Source organism: Aplidium turbinatum, chromosome 11 (assembly GCF_918807975.1).
Source record: "Aplidium turbinatum chromosome 11, kaAplTurb1.1, whole genome shotgun sequence".
Taxonomy (NCBI): Eukaryota; Metazoa; Chordata; class Ascidiacea; order Aplousobranchia; family Polyclinidae; genus Aplidium; species Aplidium turbinatum.
The window spans coordinates 21,734,702-21,755,297 of NC_137482.1; the positions used below are offsets into that span (position 1 = coordinate 21,734,702).

Genomic DNA, 20,596 nt, shown 5'->3' on the forward strand with positions numbered 1-20,596 from the left:
ATTTTCCTTCTTATGCTATCACTACTTCCTAAAGTATTATGAGAAAAGCAACAACTGCAACAAATAATAATTTAGTATAAAAAAATCACGGAAACATTTGGCCATTTTTTTACCGAATTACCTGTTTTTTTAAATCTGCTGCACAAAACACCTCTGTTCACTAAAATTACAGAATTGAACTAAAAACTGATTCAATTCCAAGATGGCTACTTCCTACCAAAATTTCAGCTATGTGGCATAAGTAGTTTTTTTTTTAAAACGAGAACCTCGTTTTGCCTTACCACCACATTTTGCCCTACTTTCCCCGAGCTATAAAAGTATGCATCCCCCCCAATGTCCAAAATCATCTAATACTTGATACAATTTTGATTTATCCCCCCCAATCCTCAACTAACTTCGGCACCACTGCGTGCTGATGCTTGCCGCGCATCTGAGTTGGTCTGATGCAAAGCCCAACTGAATTTTGGACAAGTGGACACCTGCTTCTATGCCTGGCCTGGCCAATCAACTATAGTTGTCACTATTCGATAGCGTTATTTGTTGCTTTCTGAATATCGATTGCTTATAGGCCTACTCATTCCTCTTGAAAACAAATATCGAATGCGCGTTATATTCACTGCTTTTTTTATGCAAGCAACGAAATCATTACCGGTATTTGTTTATCACTAATCGATATTTAGGAGAACTGCCAAATCATTTTTTGTTGTTCAGCACTTACTTCGTCGTCAAAACGAATTTAAGAGATTTAGTTTTCGGATTAGGCTACTATCTAACCTAGTCCCCTTCCGGTTTTCGAACTTTAAAAGACAAAAAAAAATTTGCGGCAACACAGTTCAGAAAAACCATGCCAGTGAGACTTGTTAACAGTGTTGCCAACCTTGCGGTTTTCTCGCAAGTTTGGACTTGTTTTTTTTCGAGTTTTCGTATTTTTTTTGAGTTTGCGGGTTGCTTGTTATTTTTTAATTATTTTTAGTAATTGCTATTCACTTGCTTTTTTTAAGTATCGATAGCAGAAAGTCATTGCTTTTTTGGGCACTATCGAATAATGAAACAGTCATTGCTTTTTGACTAACGACTTCCAACCCTGCAAATAATATCAACACCGAGATCAGAGTCTCAAAGAACAAACAACCTAGGATATGTTTTTAAGCGCCCAAATTTATTGGCTGTCGACTCATAAACTACTTATAGCCTTGTGAGCTAATCAAAACGATGGAAGGCATTGCCCTACAGACTAATATTAAAAACACGGGTAGCGTACGACTACTGGGAACATTATGGCGTTGAGGGGGTCCAGAGGGTATAGCCTACTTTTGGACCCGAGGCCGAATCATTTTGGAAGAGGCCTGAAAACTTGCAAAAACCACGGCTGATTCTTTGGATACCAGTACGCGTTTATCTTGAAATATTTTGATTTGAGGCCTGAAGAGCTAATTGGTACCGGGCCCAAATTATTCTCTTAACGACCCTGACTGTGAACGCACCACAAACACCAGGCAAAAACCAAAAATCTTCATTTTCCAAGAAAATAAGTTTATTGTTTTTGAATGTAAAATGCAAACCTTTCACTGAAGATTTATCCTAACCAAAATTAACATATTGCAATAGACCGAGCTCTTAGGCTACAGTATTTCAATCATCTGAAAGTCTTAGTTAAGACTCTTAAGTGTCTAGGGTAGTATCCTAATTTTTGTTTCCGTACTTTTCAAATGCAGTTGCAAGGAGATTCACGATGACAAAATCGGTATTTACGGCATGGAGAGATTTGTAGATCAATTCAACTAGAAATAGTCAACGAAAAAATTGAAAAATAACAAAACTATACCTAATGATTATGTGGCTTGGAGTGTTATGTTGCAGTCTACAGCGATATGCACAGACCGAAAAAGAGGTATTTTATTACAATAGTCAAGACAAGCGATGTCTAAAGAATGTTAAGAATGTGTAAAGAATGTTAACTTGACCAAACCAATATTGGCTACAAAAGTGATTGTTGAGGAAACTTGACACAAAAGAATATTTGATGGAAACAAAAAGAAACATTCATGGATCAAGCACACTTTTCGACTTGAACGAAGGTTACATGAAAAAAGCAAAAGAAAAATTGGATAGTAATGAAGATGGATCACTGGTCAACAGCAAATTTTAAACGGAGATCCGTTTAGAATTGAATGATTCTTGAAGGGTTTTGACGGTGATGCCGAAAATGCCCTTATTTTTTTTCCACTAGCATATCCGGTTTTTTGAGATATTTGATTTTGTTTGTTTAAATTTGACTTGCAGCGACTTACTGCAAGTTATATAAGCTTGAGCAATATGAGTTTCACCATGCGTTAGTGATTACTAGTTACACTTAAGCAACCTATTATTTAGGACTAACTACGAAAATATTAAAATGCAAATAACCTGAAAACATGATGTGCTGGAGAAAAAACGAGAGCAGATTCGGAACCAGCCCGAAAGATACATCTCAAATGATTTAACTCGTGTTTTTGTTTAAAAAATAAAGTGAAATTTTTTTTGACGAGTGTAACTGAATGTGAAAATAGAAAGCAGAAGGTTGTATGGAAAACAAAAAACGAGGTCTTCCCAAAGAGGAAAAGAATTAATTATCACCATGCATAAAAAAAGTTTCAGTTTTTAGTTATCGAAGGGAGGTTATTTCAATACAAGTTTTATTAATTTTTAGCCCAGTGTTGTATCAGATTTTACTGACACATGATAACCTGGACTGGAGATGTTATTTGTGTTGAAATGGCTGTAAAGGTTCAATGAAATCAGACGGATTAAATGTTTTTCGCAGCGAGTTTAGTCTTAACATCCATGTGTGCATCGCATTATACAGACTAGCCAGGTAAGTGGCAAAGAAATCTAACAAAACCATTTGCCGAGACAATTTGCAAGCTTAATTAATCCCTGTTTAACAAAAAGTTCAGTCTTTTGATCATCTTTCAATGAAGTCTCCAAACAGTGAATATTGCAAAAGTGATAGTTAGCCTATCAACGTACTGAAATACACAAGAAGTTAAGTTGTTCTTCGCTGACCAAAGTTGCTACTAAACGTTGTCGGTCGTTCATCGACTCAATCGTACATTGCATTAAATAAAGTTATTCTTTTCGTGACGAGTTGATGGAAACAAGAGCTTCTCCATCCACTACAACCAGTGGGCGAAGCGGCAAATAGCTCTTTATTATTTTCATGAAAAGTTTTTGCTTTTGTTTTCCTGGTTCTTCTTTTATATCAAAAAATTGCACGATGGCTTCCTCTCCGTTGATTTGCAGTGCAACTCCGATTGTTAAACAATGCCTGCCAATAACATAACAGAGATCCTTCTCCGGCGTATCCTGAGCCACGTACAAGATATCCGCTGGACTTTCGCTGACCATGCAAGCTGATCCGAAAACAACTTTGATCAAAGCCCCACCGCTGAAACAAGGAATTCAGTTTGATGCAGTCTTTGGCTATCAAAGCTATCGAAGTCTTGGTTATCAAGTGTATTTACTATTTTCCACGTACCTCCTGCATTACCTTTAGTATTACCAAGTTCAATTTACAGACAATGATAATGAACATTAAAATGTAAGTTGTAGGGTTTTTATTGAATAATTACAAGACAGCTTAGTGTCCACCAAGCATCTAATTCTCAAAATCACTAAGTTACATTTTAAGTGTCGATGCGTTTTAGGTAACTAAAAAGAAAAATGGTTCTAGGGCTTTTCCATGTATTGTTACCACAATGATAGGCCTCTACTAATAAAAGAAATGGCATTTGACGTCAGTTAGAATGACAATGTAGCCTACAGTAGGCCAGGGGCGTTGACAGGGGGGTCTAGGTGGTACTTTTGGACCCGGGCCCGGAATATTTAAGGGGCCTGAATTTAAAAATTTCCCCACGACTTCAAGCATTATCAATATCTTAATATAATCAGATCTAAAAGAATTGCCATCACAGGTTAAAACAGCCATTTCAGCCGTCAGATGGTAAAGTATCCGGCCCCCTTCTGGGTACCGGGCCCACTTCAGCTTTCTGGTGGTAAAATAGCCACTTCAGCCACCAAACAGTAAAATAAGAATTTAGTTTAGTAGGCCTATAGTGATTTCCCTAACCACAAATATTACCCGAAACACGAATTTCAAAATTGTCTGAACAGGTTAATATTAATTCAAACTCAAAAGCTGAAATGGCACAGGTAAAAAGGTTGCTATCCCTATTTCTGCACTTTAAAGGAGACCAAAACCGCTTTTCAGATTGCTGCAATCAGCAAATGTTTGACCTAGGCTCAAACACCTTTCCCAAATCAAATTGAAAACTTTCTGACTGTCTGCAGTGCTGTAAATTCTCTTCTGGTGAGCCTAAAATGACCAGTGAAACATCAATGGAATCAGGAAGTAATACTCTAGCGCCATGTGAGAAATAAATGTCCAAAAAAGCAACCGCTAGGTAGAGATAGTAAGTTTTGCGGTTCAAGAAATATTAAGATTGCGCAAGATTTGTTAAATGACCATGCTTAAGCGACATTAATAAAAGTTTGTACGCAACCTTTATATTCATAACAATGTCAATGAAGGGGGCCCGAAAATAAATTGGTACCGGACCCGAGAAATCCTGTCAACGGCCCTGCAGTGGGCTAAAGTAATGTTAGGCTACGTTAGTTGTACTTTTATGTAGGCTAGGCCTATAGAATTTCAATGTGGATTTTCCGCCTACATCAATAGAAAAAACTCTTGTCAACTGATGCTGTAACAGAATGTGAAACTTTATAAAAAAATATTTCTGGGAGAGGGGGCAATTGCCTCCTTTGCCTTCCTGACTACGTCCCTGGTGAATATCCCTCGATTTTGTTACTGGATGATATTTTAGATTAGGTGTGGTATGACAAAGTTTATGGTTGGTTGGATGGTTTTGAACTTTTATCTTCGGACTGACAAAGCCTGGATAGGTTATTCCTGGTAGTTTCGCATACTTGTAGAGTCTCTTGAAGCAGGGCCGGTTACCGAGATTAGCAGAGTGAAGTTTTCTGATTGTTGAAGTCTTGTTGCCTGGGAATTATTCCATTCACTAGGTGCTGCTGAATGGAGAGCAGTCCTGGAATGCGTTGCTCAAGCGCACACCTCGAGAGCCGAACCAGCGCCGCGTGATCTTGACCCCGGGGAGTAACCACTGAGCTAACGGGGGGACAGTATGTATTATACATTATTAGAACACAAGGCAAAACTTGAAGTTCCGGCATTCAATCAAGAAAATTACCTGACATAGTTTATACTCCCATGCAACTTGTCATCAGATGCAACATTGGAAAATCCAATTACCAACTGTTTAGCTTTGTAAGAAGTCACAGCGATTTCCCAGTAGTGGGTACCAGCTACGTATGCGATGTCTCCTACATGACAAAACATTTTATTCAACAGCCTATCGCTATAGTTTTACGTTGTTAAATAAGTTTGTAATAAACTAAATTGAAAACGACAAGACTCTTTGCTGACGAAACCAAATAGCACACTGTTGCACTTGCACATACGTCAGGGATGTTTTTTGCATCGCGATGTTTATGCAGCCAGTAGAAAAAAAATTGGCAGGTAACAAAGTTACAAGTAAAACTTTTGAATTAAAATTTGAAAATACAAAATTTAAGGTCGAAAACAGAAAAGATTTTAAGTGGAGTTCTGAGAACTTGTCGAAAAAATTTTGACAAGTTTTACCTGGTTTGGTTGATGTTTTACCTATTCTGTGGTTTAATAATAACGACTTTTTGCTTATGATGCACAAAATTGTACTTCACCACAATTAGTCATCAAAGTTACATTTCTTTAGAAGTTTGAAATAAAGTTTTGGTTCAACAGTAGAGTTAGATTTTAATTAAGATGACAAGCTTGAGAATCAAGATGAAACCGAAGAAAATTTTGCAAAATCCGAAAAAAAATGAAAGTTTTGTTTCTTGGATTTGGAAAGGGGCAGATGACCAAGTGACCCTCCCGCATCCGTGACTGTATGCAGCAACAACAAGCTTCTGTAGGGTTGTGCTTTGATAAATTTTCAAAACGCATTCAATTGATATTCCAATTTTGTTAACATTCCCATACCTTTCAAAACATATGGCGCCATTAAATTTCGGCTAATTTTTGCAGTTTTTCCGTTGTTTTCCAAAGTGACGAATCTGTTGTCTTCAGGCAAGATCCAACGCATATTATCACCTAAAGACAGCATTCAAAAAGTGAATGACGTCATTGGATTAGCCATTCCACGTCATACGAATAACATAAACTACCAACAATTTATTTGAGTCTTAGCAAGGTATCTTGGTACTTCTTTGTTTGTTGCATACCCAATTACCTAGCCGATTTCAGCTTCATCCACGTTACACTTTTGTGTTATTGATCTAACACAGAAAGCAAATTACTCATGTACAGGAGGTAGGATAGGAGGTCCAGGAGGCGTGGATGAATTAAGGTAACATTTCCAAGAGACCTAGGCACTTGAAAAACCACCACATATTCATCGGATAAAGGACATTTTCATTAAAAGTGAATTGATTTAGGGGCCAAATATCTCATTGTTACCGGGCCTAACTTATTGTCTCAACTGCCCTGCTCATATATAAAAACTTTTACGTGGAGCACCAACCTTTACTTTGGCTTTCATTTGAGTGAAGATTTTCTTCAGGTTGAGCAAGGTTGCCAGTTGAAACGAAGTCCAAGTTCTCCAATAAATTTCTCGCGTTGCTTAGATCAAGGTCATAAGATGTTATTGCGCTGGATGGGCGCTGATTGCTAATCTCCGATGCACTGGCGATGGCTTCTTTCAACCTGGAATTTTTTGACAGGGTAGTTATGTTAAAGTAAAATCTTTATCCTTGCTGTAGCTAACCGCTCATTTTTTTTCACTATTAAAGACAGTCTCTACAAGTAGCAGGCTTTATAATAATCATTCGCTATCTCCGCTTGCAGCAGATTGCGCATCAACATGGCTTACTTGACAGGGCTCCATGTGATTTTATGAGCCGTACTGCTTCCATGCTGGCTCAAGGCAGATTGGAAGAGGGTGATGTATCACCAGACTATTACCCGATTTATCCTCACTGTGTTATGCAAGAAAGAACACAATCGGTACCCTTTTTAAAGTCTTTGGTATGACCCGACCTGAAATCGAACCCAGGGCTACCAGCACCAGAGCCGAAGACGATTACCACTGAGCCACGGGTGCTGGTAGCAGGCTTTATACTCGACATCAACCATTTGTTATAAAGGAATTCGTCGCTGTACGTACAGTGTACAATAACTGGCAGATATGTTTAGTTTAAAATCATTACTTGGTAAAAATTGTAGAGTGAAGAGAAAAGCTGTGCATGGTGGGTTTCAATGTAGCATGCACCCTGCACCTCCTATTTAACCTGATACAAGTGAGTCTTGTAGTTAATTCTCAAAGCCAAGCAAATGATTGTGAATAAAGACGGCACTTGCAGCTGAGTAAGAAATATCAAAATAGCTCTTTTTTGATCAACAGCGTTAGTGTAATGCTGCAGAGCTATCATAATCTGTGATGCGCGTCAGCAAGACCATCTTGTTTTCAAAATTAAAATATCCTTTTCAAAATTGCAATTTTTTTTAAAAATTTGATAGTTAGCTGTGATCAGCTTCAGTTACATTTTATTTTTAACAATCTAGTGCTATGTTAATTGTTTAACTACCAAACACAAGCTCGGCGGAACAAAGACAAAGCACTTTAATACAAAACATACTTCATCTCCATCATTCGAGAAGTTTGAAGGAAAAAGTTGGGATCAGTTTCCTTTAATATTTCCTCAGCAAAGCTTGAGATTGATGTTGTCATCAAGAGGTCATGACATGTTTGCATTTCTGAAAATAATATTAAGTTGATGTTGATGATCTTAAAAAAAAAATGATCTTACAATTAGTTCCGAAAACTTTAATTCTTTTAAGCTTAGCCCAATGTAAATAATGGCAGAGTTTTTTCGATGTAGACCTACTTGGAGTCTTTTTAAGGTCTAGTTGTGCACGCAAAGGCCCGTTGCTTGTTTTACAAAGACAAGCTTCAAGACTACTTACCTAAAGCTAAAGCTAAGAAAACTACTCACCTTGCCTTAGCTCGTGTTCTTTCTCACGAGAGTTAATTTCAACTTTTGATAGCAGATCGTTTCGTTTGGCATCCAAAACACGATGCATGTCATCCAGCGACGAATGAATTTTTTCTCGGGTTTCCGCATCACGTCGCTACAATAGCAGTTAGGAAATCTTGAATTTTGGAAAGGAAACATCGCCTATGTGGCCTACATATCTTGCAACACAGTATAACTTATTTAATAACCAAATTTCGTGTCATGGATAACTTGTCTGTTAAATAAGCGGAGCAAACTGGCCCTATATTTTCTTTACCTCATATATTTCAACAAGTACTGTTAGCAAATTTAAATAAATCGTAAGACCTACATACTGTTTGTGCTTGCTAAAGATGCAATGTTGTGCAAATGTAAGAATTTGTTTGGTTTTTCAATCTTTATCCTCGGACTGACAAAGCCTTGATAGGTTGTTCCTGGTAGTTTCGCATACTTGTATAGAGGCTTTAGACACAGAGCCGGTTTCCGAGATTGGCAGAGTGAAGTTTTCTGATTGTTGACATGTTGTTGCCGGGGAATTATTTCATTCACTAGATGCCGCTGAACGGAGGACAGTCCTGAAAGTGCGTTGCTCAAGCGCACACCCCGAGAGTCGAACCAGCCCCGCGTGATCTTGAGCCGAGCACGTAATCACTGAAGTAACGTGGCGGACAGCAAACAGCATTCGATGAATGCAAATCAGCAGACCGTTTGTAAAACGATTCAAGTTGTAAAAATGGTTGGATGATAGCCTATTAGTTCTTCTGCTGCTTTTAAATCAAATTAGCTTTTATCTTACCTCCAATTCTGTGAAAGCTTCACCGAGATAAACAACTTTTGCATCGATTTCCTTTTTCTTGCATTTTAAGATCTCCAGATCAGCAAACAAACGATCTCTCCCCTCTCTGTTGGAAAGGTTGAGAAAACTTTTGGAAATGTTAACTACGTTGTAATTTGTTTAAATCAAACATCGGTCAAGAAAAATCTTAAAACTTCACACGCGCGTACTGCGTAGGCCCATATGACTGAAAGTTTCATTTCTTTCTCAATCTTTGGTTTCAGTTGAAATGTTGTCGTTATGTTTAAAAATATTAAAGCGATGATCAATTGCGAAAAGAATGTGGTGTTCTAGAAATTGCCAAGCTATGCTTGATGTCTTCTACATCGATACCATTCTATGTGTGTTTGCAGGTAATGTTTCTATTGTAATTTCTTTAAGAATGATTTTAATTTCAGTAAACAATCGAATGGATTTATTAAAATTTTAAATCTCATCATTGTAACCTAGACAGTAAATCAGCCGTTTTTTTACAATTTTTTTACATGTAAAAAAATGTAAAAAACAAACGGTTGTATAAAAAATGTAAAAAAACGGTTGATTTATTGTCTGAAAAGTTACCTGTAAGCTGACTTTGCAGATGACACTGGATGATTGACATGCGACCCTCCTCTTAGTTTGCATTGACGGCAGACAGATTTTTTACATTTGTTGCAATATAAGCTGACTTCATTTGAGTGCTCTGGACACAGAAGAACCTAAATAAATACAAAAAATATGCCATTATAGTGTGATAATTATTTTTCATACAACAACCCTGCTGCATAATAACCGAATTGAAACAAAGCAAAATGATTTTCCCAGTAGTGCATGAAAGGTGAGTCCCATACTTAAATCTAAGCATTGGGAGGTAAGATAAGGTTCTCATTATACTAAGCTCATTGTGCTAATTAGTGCATACCAGCACGAAACTATGTACTTTGACTTGGTGTTTTTTTTTTAGCCCACTTGAGTTGACAACCCACTGGTTACACGTTGTTGTGAACGAACTTCGTTCTGCCGTGCGTTCATGTAGAAAACAATGACAGCGTATCAACGAAAACTTACCTTTGGGCGAGTGAAGTTATTGGTCGGGCCGACAAAGTCGTGTTGGGCTTTTTTAGTGCCCCAGATGTGAACAACTTTAAAGCACTCGTTGCAATAGCTGAGCTGGAATATATTGTTGATGTAACGTTAAAATATTAAAACATTAATAATTTAATAATAGCAGCAAATATCAGGGGTCTGTGCACATCGATGGTTAGTAAACATAAATTGAATCCGTGCGGTGGTCAAAAAGGTAGGGAGAGAATTACTAACCTCTTGTTAAGTCATGCGTGACGTTACGGTTCATCAATGATATAAATATTCATCAGCAGTGTTGTTGACGCACTAGCAATAGTGACATAGCACTTCTCATATGGTTGGGAGAAGACAAGAATAGCAATTAGTGAACTATTTATCATAGTTATAGTAAAAATAAAAATAATTCAAAAGCTTTTAAAAAGTATGTTGAGATTAAAAGGGGTCGCGAGCAAAAACGTTTGGGAAGCCCTGCAGTAGACTGTATAGTCACAGTGTATAGTGTATATACCTTGCAGTCCAAACATGACTTTGTTGCGTCACAGGCAGGGGGCTTGCAGTAGCCACAGCGCACTGCAACTACTGCTCTGGCGGCAGACCGAAACCTTTCCACAATGCTCTCCAACGCAAAATTGCTGCAAAGATGACAGAAAAGTTAAAACTCTCATATTCAAGGCTGTTGAGAGGACACTTTCGCCCTCTAGCCTACCAATGAGATCCTTGAGCTCTAAATGAAGATATTTTTTTGAGAAAAACGCACTACATCCAAAGAATACGCGGCGGTTTTTGCAAGTCCCAAGGCTCTTTGAAAAGGTTTCGAGCTCTTCAAGTTATACCGTGTCAGAGTCCAAAAGGACCCCCTGGACTCCCCTGTCAACGCTAATGCTCATAAGTGGAGTGAAAACCATTCTTCAAAAGATTGACATAACAGAAGTTGATTACGATGCATTTGTGCAGTAGGCTATACATGTATCTGCAAAATGTCCTTTGAAGCCAACGATACAACTAATTTGTGAATGAAAGCAAATAAATTACCGAAATAGACCCGATATTCCTAGTTTTCCTAGTTCCACCTTCTGTTCGCAGTTCGGACAAAATAAACTTTTTACTCTGCTTCGTTTGAGGCTTCCATAGTTCTGAAATACAAAACGACCCTTGTAAGTCTACGATCTTTCTCAATTATGAAAGGTTTTGCGATCTTAGAACTTTAGCTAAGTTTAGTTTAGAATCTTTATCCTTGGACTGACAAAGCTTTGATTGGTTATTCCTGGTAGTTTCGCATACTTGTAGAGGCTCTTGACGCAGGGCCGGTTACCGAGATTGACAAAGTGAAGTTTTCCAATTGTTGTTAAAGTGTTGTTGCTGGGGAATTATTCTATCTATTAAGTGCCGCTGAATGGAAAGCAGTCATTAGAACGCGTTACTCAAGCGCACACCTCGAGAGCCGAACCAGCGCCGCGTGATCTTGAGTCGGCGCGTAACCACCGAGCTAACGGGGGGGGGGGGGACTTTCAATGTTGTGTCGTCATATTTCAGTGGTAACGTTTAGTTTGGTCGTTTTTTGTTTGTTTGAGTTTTATTTTAATACTTTTGCTTAAGTTTGGCGAGTTTTTTTGCTGTTGGACAGGAATAAAACTAACAAGACTAAACTTAAGTTTCGACTCGGTAACTGTCAGGGGGTGATGAAAAAAGAATCGTTTAATGTATCTGTCCTTGTGAGCTAAACATTAAGTCACCTGACGTTGCTTCAGTTTTTGTAGAGACTTCGGTTTTTGAACCGACGAAGCAGATTGACTGCGACGCAGGTTAGACTGTTTGGAAGTAGAATTGAGAACGGCTGATGGTTGAAAAGAGCTGGATGGAGGGGACCGGATTGCGATTCTTGGTGTCCCCATCCTGGAACTTCCTTCTGGCTACAAAACAAAATTTGTAACAGGTATTTCATTGTTTAAGAGCGTTCTTCCTATGTGGCATGAATTAATGGTGCGATACTGATGAGCCCAGTTTCATGGGTGAAACGCCACTGTCTAGCGCTGTCAATTCTTGCGATAATCGGCTGCTGGAAAACATGCGTATGAAGCTTATACTTGAGAAATTGTGCTACGCCTACTGCACTTCTAAGTCTTGAACAGAACAGTGGTGATGCATCAAAAGCACACATTTATATTAAATTACATTCAGGAAACTTTTTTCAGTCAATATTTGCTTCTTTCAAAAGAAACCGGAGTTTTCTTCAAGCCCGCAGAAGCAGACAGTGACATGTTTTACTTTGCGATGGTTAGGGGATCAAGCAGCCAGCATATTGTGCTTTTGTTATTAGAGTTTAGTAATAGGCTATCATTTATAAAAATTTGCTGCGCTTGCCATTTTGGCCGAAAACTCGGTGAGCTTGAATCTCAAACCGGAAAAGAAACACACCAAAATTTGATCAATTACAGTTATAATTGAATGTAATTACACGTTTTCATCTAATTGCAAATATAATTAAATTTGTTTTTTTGGCGTAATTGTAATTTTAAAAAAATTTGGTCCAAATTGCAATTGCATTTGGCAAGTTGCACACACATGGCATCAGTTACTTTTGTTGAGCCGCTTGTAAGGATTCAAAAGGGACTTCTACATTGCAACTTAATCCTTATCAAATGCATTTCTACTTGTGTTTGATATAAGTTAATCAAACTTTAAAAAATTAGCTACGAACATAAATATTGAAACATTTAATTTTTGTATTTGAAAGGTGTAATTTATTACATGTGGAAGTAACTGCAATTGTAGGCTACTTGTAATTTGAAAGTTTCAGAACCATGCAATTGTAACACAATTAAACTGAAAACTGTGTGGTTAATCTAACTTTGGAACACTTCACTTTCCTCAAAATGCAGAAGGTCATTTGTTGATAACACAAATGAGGATAAACTTTCGGTGTCTTCGCTTTTGGATGTTGTGTCGGATGAATGGTTGCTCCTCGGATCAACAGTGTAAGTTCGTTGCCTCAACTGTGGGGATGTGGGAGGTGACGCATTGAAACCTTTAAAAACAATTTCCTTAGACAGTTTATGTTAACGAATCTCCAACTAAAAGTAAGGTGACTCATTTGGTTGGAAATAGATATAGGGCAACTAACAAACCTCCAAGTATGTAAATACTCTTTTTGATACGTTTTGATTTAAGTTAAACTTACACATCATCTACATTACCATGTTCAAAATCACACTATATGTTTTACAAGCAGTTCGCTCATATAAATGTAAGCCATAACAGCACAACCACTAGCAAATACAGTAAAACTTAAATTCACAAAATTGAATTGCTGAATGTTGTGAAAAGCAAACAAGTTCTATAAAGTAGACAATCTTCTGAAAAGCTAAGCCAATTTTCGTTTTTAGCGACACCAAGAAATAATTGACTGATGGATTGTGGGAATTTTTATGTTTGGACTGAGAATGCTTGTTGGAGAGCTTAATTTTGGCAGATTCGCATACTAGTAGAGGCTTTAAACCACTGACACAGGCAGGCCGGTCACCCAGATTAACCGAGTGACACCCAGATTAACAGAGCGACACCCAAATTCAGTTCAGTTGTTTTTATTTCTGACCATCATATCAAAAACAACACACGTCAACATAGCAAAGGTCGAGAAAAGGGTAGAAGCGACAAAACGCGAACGTTAAAACGTGCTTGAGACCGAAGTAAGTTATTGAGTTGAAAGAAATTTGGCACGGTCGCCAAATTTCTTTCTTTGGTTTCACGGTCGCCAATAACAGAGCGACACCCAGATTAACAGAGCGACACTCAGATTAACAGAGTGAAGTTTCCGCTTGTTGAAATGTTGCTGTCTGAAAATTTCCCTCCATTAAGTGCCCTTTAATAAAATGCTATCTTGGAAACACGTTAATTAAGCGCACACTCCAAGATTCGAACCAGGGCCACCAAACTGTGCAAGTACCTACTGTTATCGGCCATGCAAGGACTGCTACGTCAACAGTTACTGCGTTTTTGTAATTCATTCAAGGCTAACACAATATGGTGTCAGAAGTAGGATTATAGCCCACGCCTCCATTCGGAGACCAGAATGATCTAGTTAACCACGGAGCTAATACATGGACCAGCGACGTCCAGTATACCAAAACAAGAGCCGGCAGTCCTTAGAATGCGTTGCTCAAGCGCACACCCCGAGAGTCGAACCAGCGCTGCTTGATCTTGAATCTTCTTCATTTATAAAGTCACGCGCTGACGAACAGGGCTATTGGGGAGGACATGTTTGAAAATAGTTGGCTGTGTACCTTTATAAAGTTAGCAAATGTTATTTCGCACTTGCACAAGTAATTAAATATTGTAGTAATAAAGACATTAAATTGGTAAACTGTCGGATATATTGAAATAATTGGTATGTCTTACCTGTAGCGTCCGAACACGAAGGCTTTCGTGGTCTTCGTTCTACAGACCAGTCCTGGAAGTCATTTAACGTTTCCGAAGAAAGTATCTGAGCCCTTGCACAGCCATAACATAAGCTGTGTTGACATGGCAACAGGACTGGGTGTGTGTACAGCTCCTGACACAGTGGACAATGTAGAAGATGCCCATAAGTCTCCATCTGTATGTAAGGTAAAGGATATAGATCAGTGGTTATCAAACTTTTTGTCTTGATGTACTTCTTTTGATACCCTCGAAGCGGTCGCGCACTCCGATAAAAGAAAATTTGGTATATCGCGTCTCCTAACAAAAACAAATGTTTCATTAGCTTGAAAGCGACACACTTAGAAGAATTTGTTGAACTCGCGACGCACTTATGACGATTGATGACATTGACAAAGTTATGTTATGAGCTATATGCTGGCACACAGAATCAAAAATCGGTAATGTATGTGCTGATTTGGTGTTTTTCTATAAATTATATGAAAAATTGATAAAATTTTTGCGACCTTTGTGGTGGTGGTTTGGCACGAGCTTTTGGAACACAGTTCCCTAGTCAATAAAGTCATGTGCATTTTGCAATGACGAGTGGTGTTCGAGTCTGTGAGTCAGTGTGTCGTTGTTATACAATTTTTTTTCTTCGGCTTGAGGCTGCTGTAGTAATTGCAGTCACACCTGGCACTGCTCTAACATCATTGCCACCAGACCACTTGAGCGCTGGATGCAAAAAAGCTTGAGCGATGTAACGAAGCTGTTTAAACTATTGAATTCTCACACTCAAAGCTGCAAAGCATGGGATACCGTTAACAAACTTACTGGGTATTCAATAAATTTTCCTTGTCAGTGCCTCGATGCTGCAATTGTCATCGCCTTCCACCTAGTGTAGAACAGCGTCTACAAGAAGAATCACATGACATTTTCCCTGCCGCTGAAAGTATCTGCTCTGTGGCAAGTTGAAACACTACAAGACCAAAGAGTCTCTGGAGATTTTACTCCGAGTTTACTGCCCTCCTCTGCTTATTCTCTAATGCACAAGGTCGTGGGAAAATCTAGCCACACCCTTTCAACCTATCGCCAGAAATAACGATTGAAACCCATTGTGTCCCAGCGGCTTTCTATCCACAAATGGGGAGGCTGATTGTGAGTTGAATGTGACGATCAACGGAATATTATTGTCTTTCTACCCAGAGCCAAAGTATCCCAAGTTGACATCCAAAACGCTCACGTATACTGCCACTACTTTATGCCACTGCCCAAAAAACTGTGTTAGAATTCCAATACAACCAAATTCGGTTCATCCCTGATGCCGACACCAACCTCGTTGGCCTGTCCTTATCTAGACCGGCATGGGTGTGCCTCAACAGTCTTTATGCTGAACATCGTTATTTTTTTTGGTCAAGCATGCATTAATGACTAGTGGAATCTTTCTCTTCTTGTAAATATGATGGAAAGGCGGCGAGGTTTGGATAATGAAACCGGAGACTGCCTGCTTTCCAGTACCCTCCCAATGTAGTCCGGTAAAATTTTCCCAGAAGTTCAAACGAAAACGTGATCCTACACTTTAGGATTACAAATATACCATGATCAATACTTTAGCAAAGAAGAACCTTAAAGAAGTTTTGTAAAAACTACGTGTGATAACCGAGTGACACATTAATTTTTAAAGATCTTTAGCTAGGTTAACTTATGATTGAGACAGCAATAGACAGGACAGTTGGTGGACTTTTACTGTCATCGGAATTCAACGTTGCTCAGTAGAAGCCTAAAATGTACTTTACCAGCAGATTGTACTTTTAGAGAATTTATACGAGTCTGTTTGCACCCTATTTTTAATACTAATGCAGCAAGTTTCCAACTTCCAAATCATGCATAACGAAAGCAAATCCATCAAATACTTCAAAATCTAAAAAGTTCCCGCTGAAAATACTATTAACATCAAATCATTACGACAAACATCGAAACTAACTTCAGAAGAGTCGATGGAAGAAGAATTACGACAAAGCATATAAAGCTTGAGATTGCACAAAATAAAAGATTATACAGTATATAGTACATAAACACAACAGTAGTTAATAAGCCACTAACCACCGAGAAACACTATTTCATCTTCATGACTAACCTCATCTTTAAATTCTGAGCAACAAAGGTTAAGTTTAAACTTGCAATTCATGTCTGGAAATACCGTCAGTGAGCTGGGAAATGCTTACAATGTTATCACAAATCTGTTGTAGTGTCTGCTTTTTTACTTTCAAGGACTTATTATCGATTTGCGACCACGACACCAAAGAAGCTTAACAGCCAGCATTCATACAGCATCAGAAAGGTAAATATTTGCGGTCGTCAATTCAGCATCATCTGATGTTAATTCGACGCAATAGTTTCAGATTTCAAGCGCGACCTAATTAACTGCCTATGATCATAATCACTTATGGCCAGATGGCATAAAACATCTGTCCTCAAACAAATCAATCCAACAATGCGCAACTAGAACCATTTCGTAGCTACCTTGAATAAGCTTGCCAGACAGCAAATCAACCATGTTTTACATTGATTCAACGTTTACAATGTAAAAAATGGTTGATTTGATGTCTGGGTAATTACCTCAACATGAAACAAAAATGCGATTACGTTTTTCAGCAAATATACCGTAACAATGAGCTTACACCAACACGCTGAACGTCAAGTGCTCTTGTAATCAATTCTCTAACAGAGCACTTGAAAATATTAACTTTGTTTCATTCATATTTTCTGAAACGAATGAACATAACAAACAAAAGTTAATAATTTAGAGAGCATAAAAGTTTAGGCTTTCAAGAGCAATTCTCCTCGTCTCTTTTTATACATATGATTCCAACCTAACTCACAATTTGTGAACGAAAACCAGCAAGATCAACAAACGATAATTTTACTTATGGAGTGTGAGCATGAACAATGCATTGAGGTCAGCCAATCGGTGGATAAAGTAATTCACAGACAGCAACACTTCAATGACAAGAGGAAACGTCTCCTGCCAAACGCATTGATCAGGCCTACGTCAGTGGTTTAAAGTTTTTACAAGCATGCACAACTACCAAAATTAAGCTTCCATACTTTTTTACTCCAATTCACCAGAAAGTACCTTGTAAAAATAATTAAAGCTCTTGTAAAGTGCGTTAATAGTAATTTATGAGGCAAAAATAATGTTTTTCATTCAAATTAAACGCATAACAGTTGGAAACCTTTGTGAAATTTCGACAATAGGGATTTTAAAAATTAAAACTTCAGAATTGATATGAAATCGAAAATGTTCAATTGGCTGCTCTCTGACATCCTCGCAAATAATATTTGCGCAACAACAACCGGGAGCGGTGAAAAGGAGGTTAGATCATAGATGAAGCAGTCAGAAAGGGATAGAACAGCAGTTTAAATAAAATTAAAATGTAGCCTAAGTATTTAAGTATCTTGTAAGTATTTAAAAAATAAAATATTTAATGACCACGCTTCAGTTTACACTCCCCCCTCATTGGCTTATTTACGTTCAATCTCGAGATCATGGTTTTGAGCCAGTATTGCGTTAGATTGTAGCAGTAGCGTACGCAAGGGAGAGGGAGGTTTAGGGTTAAGAGTACGCCATTAGATCGTAAACTAAGTAATATCAAAAAACGTAAAAATTAGCAGTCGGTGATAATTGGGAAGTAAAAATTGTGAGCAGCAGAAATAGGGTGGAAGAATAATTTTTAGATTTTCATGTTAGAGGTCCAGCTAAATCCAACGGCTTTTCCTGCAGCACCCGAAAAAGCTGGAAGGAGAGCGAAGGCAAACTGATCGTTGAGAACAGGAAATAAGAAACACCACCGAAAATACGACCGAAAACACGGCCGAAAACGATCATGACATTCAGGAGCAGCTGTTTGTGAAACCGTTGGATAAAACGATGACTAGCTCTTAAATGGCGACGAACAAAAAAAGAAAAGCGTAATAACAATGAGCAAATTCTTTCACACAAACCATTTTAGTGCTTTTTTTTCTATGACCGTTATTATAAAAGGAATCCATTGTGAATGACATTCAAAAGAAACTTTTAATACTAAATGCAATTACAGCCATAACATCTCATTAAATTTATCTTTAATTAGATGCTTTTAAAGCCACATCAAATCATTTAAACAAGACATTATGCAATGCAGGAGGTGCAAACAATGCTCTTATCTATCCTTTCCAATCTTTGTCTTTTGAAAGATTCATATCAGTTAATTCATTCACTAACTTTAAACAAGTCTCTTAACCCATTTCTTCGTAGCGTGTTGGGGTACACAGCTCGCAGCGCAAGAACCCAGCTAGCAAAGCAGTCTTTTTTACATTGATTTAACATCTGCAGACGTTAGTAAAAAAGAACTGATCGCTGACTGGGGAGCTTTTGTTTTAATGCTGTTTTGTAGTTTTGGCTTAATTTTGTCATTTTGAGGAAGTCAATATTTGACTATTGTTTTCTGATGTAATCGCATTATTACTGCATTCTTTCTGTCAGACTGCAATCGTCATCGGTTCCTCGGTTTTTTCACACGCTTTGAGGCGCTGTCCAGACCAGCGCTTCCACTTTTGTGGTAATTACCACAATTGTGGAATTTTCATCATGCTTGTAGTAAAAATGTGGTAATGAAAAATTTGTGGTAAAAATGTGGTAATATGGAAATTTTGTGTGGAAATGTTGCCAAAGGGTGGAAATTATAAATTTTGAAAATTTGACATAAAATACTATCAATAAATAAGAGCATTTAAACTGTTGTCCTCCAAAATCGAACAGATATGCAAAAAACTACTTATAACAGCATGTGACTAGCATGTTCCGCTGTTTTCGGTTTGATTGTGGAATGCGTCCTGACTTTTGACTTTGAAGGTAGGGTGACCATGTGATCATATTCATAGTCAAGATGTCTTTCAGATTCTAGCTGCGGTGTCAAGTACAGTACTTTGCAGTGGCGTAACCAGGGGGGGGGGGGTGGGGGGTTACAACCCCCCCTTTGGCACGCGTGTGACGTCACGATATTGAGAATGATGCTTTCAGTCTCAATGTCTCTAAAACAAAGTTTGCCTAATTTTAAACGAAACTGCATTAAAAGAGCGAGTTTTGCGAATACTAATCATTCAAATATCTCAGCCAGGAATTAGCAACAAGAAAACATAAAGACTTAGCTTTATTACCGAAAAATGCCCAAGAAAACATGATGTTATTCTTTTGCTATGCCACCAGACAGCACCATTTTACAGGAATATTTATACCCATATTTTTGTTGAAAATGCTCTCAGCATGCACTAAATTTAAAGTAATTTTTCAAAATTTTCTGGAGAGGCCCCCCAGGCCTCCCGCCCCCCGCCGCTGGGTGTCGCCTTTGGCGAAGAGGCCGGCGGGCGAAGCCCGGCGGCCGTCAAAACCCCCCCTTTCAAAATTCCCGGCTAAGCTACTGGTACTTTGCTTTCTTATTTCGGACGTTCTGCTAATAAACTGAGTAGTTGTTTTAGGCCTTATTTTACACTATATAGTGTAAATATAACCAAATAATAGCGTTGCCGGATAAGGAATTCTGTAGTAATTTGAGAAAAGTTTAAAGCTGTTGAAAACAAAAACTTGCATTTTAGAAAAATTCTTAGTTCTGGGTAAAGATCAAAACCCTAACCTTATTCCTAAGTCTTACCTTAAAACCCTTACTAACTTTAATCCTAACTCTGACAACACCTGATAGTAACTATGGCAACAAGTGGGTAAAAATAGCCACTGTGTTAATGTAAAAGTAAGTCGAAATACGGTTAAGATCGGGTAAAAATCTCAGTAGAAAATGTGGTAATCTGAGGACAAATGTGGTAATACAAGTGGTAATCTAGCTTTGTAAAAGTGGAAGCACTGGTCCAGACATACTTTCGTGAGATAAAAACACAACTTTTAAAAAATTGCAGTCGCAGAATCATCAACTAGCAGCCTTTAACCCTTTGAGGACCGTTGGTATATATGTGTACCATGAACTTTTTTCACGATTTCTAATCATTTTCTTGTAGTTATCAAAAAGTATTTGTCTCTAAACGTTTCTTAAATAGATAATCTATTTATGAATAAAAAAAATTTGGAAATTGTATTTTGTTTTAGCTTTGCTTTAACTGGTTTTGTTTGGTGAATTGGTCAGGGTTTGAAACGGTAAA

At 38.0% G+C, this 20,596-nt stretch overlaps 1 protein-coding gene across 1 annotated transcript; it reads right to left on the reverse strand.

Annotated features, from left to right (window-relative positions):
* Positions 1–1,512: 1,512 nt before the first annotated feature.
* Positions 1,513–16,656, reverse strand: LOC145780321 (E3 ubiquitin-protein ligase Trim36-like). The gene is made up of 15 exons (XM_082592022.1): positions 16,545–16,656; positions 14,411–14,606; positions 12,874–13,040; positions 11,749–11,925; positions 11,048–11,148; positions 10,524–10,647; positions 9,998–10,099; positions 9,512–9,648; positions 8,912–9,017; positions 8,095–8,230; positions 7,738–7,855; positions 6,624–6,805; positions 6,083–6,193; positions 5,250–5,382; positions 1,513–3,427 (listed from the first exon to the last, which is right to left on the reverse strand). Exons 1-15 carry the CDS (start codon positions 16,593–16,595, stop codon positions 3,109–3,111), a joined length of 2,160 nt encoding a protein of 719 aa, XP_082448148.1. The 5' UTR covers positions 16,596–16,656; the 3' UTR covers positions 1,513–3,108.
* Positions 16,657–20,596: the final 3,940 nt, after the last annotated feature.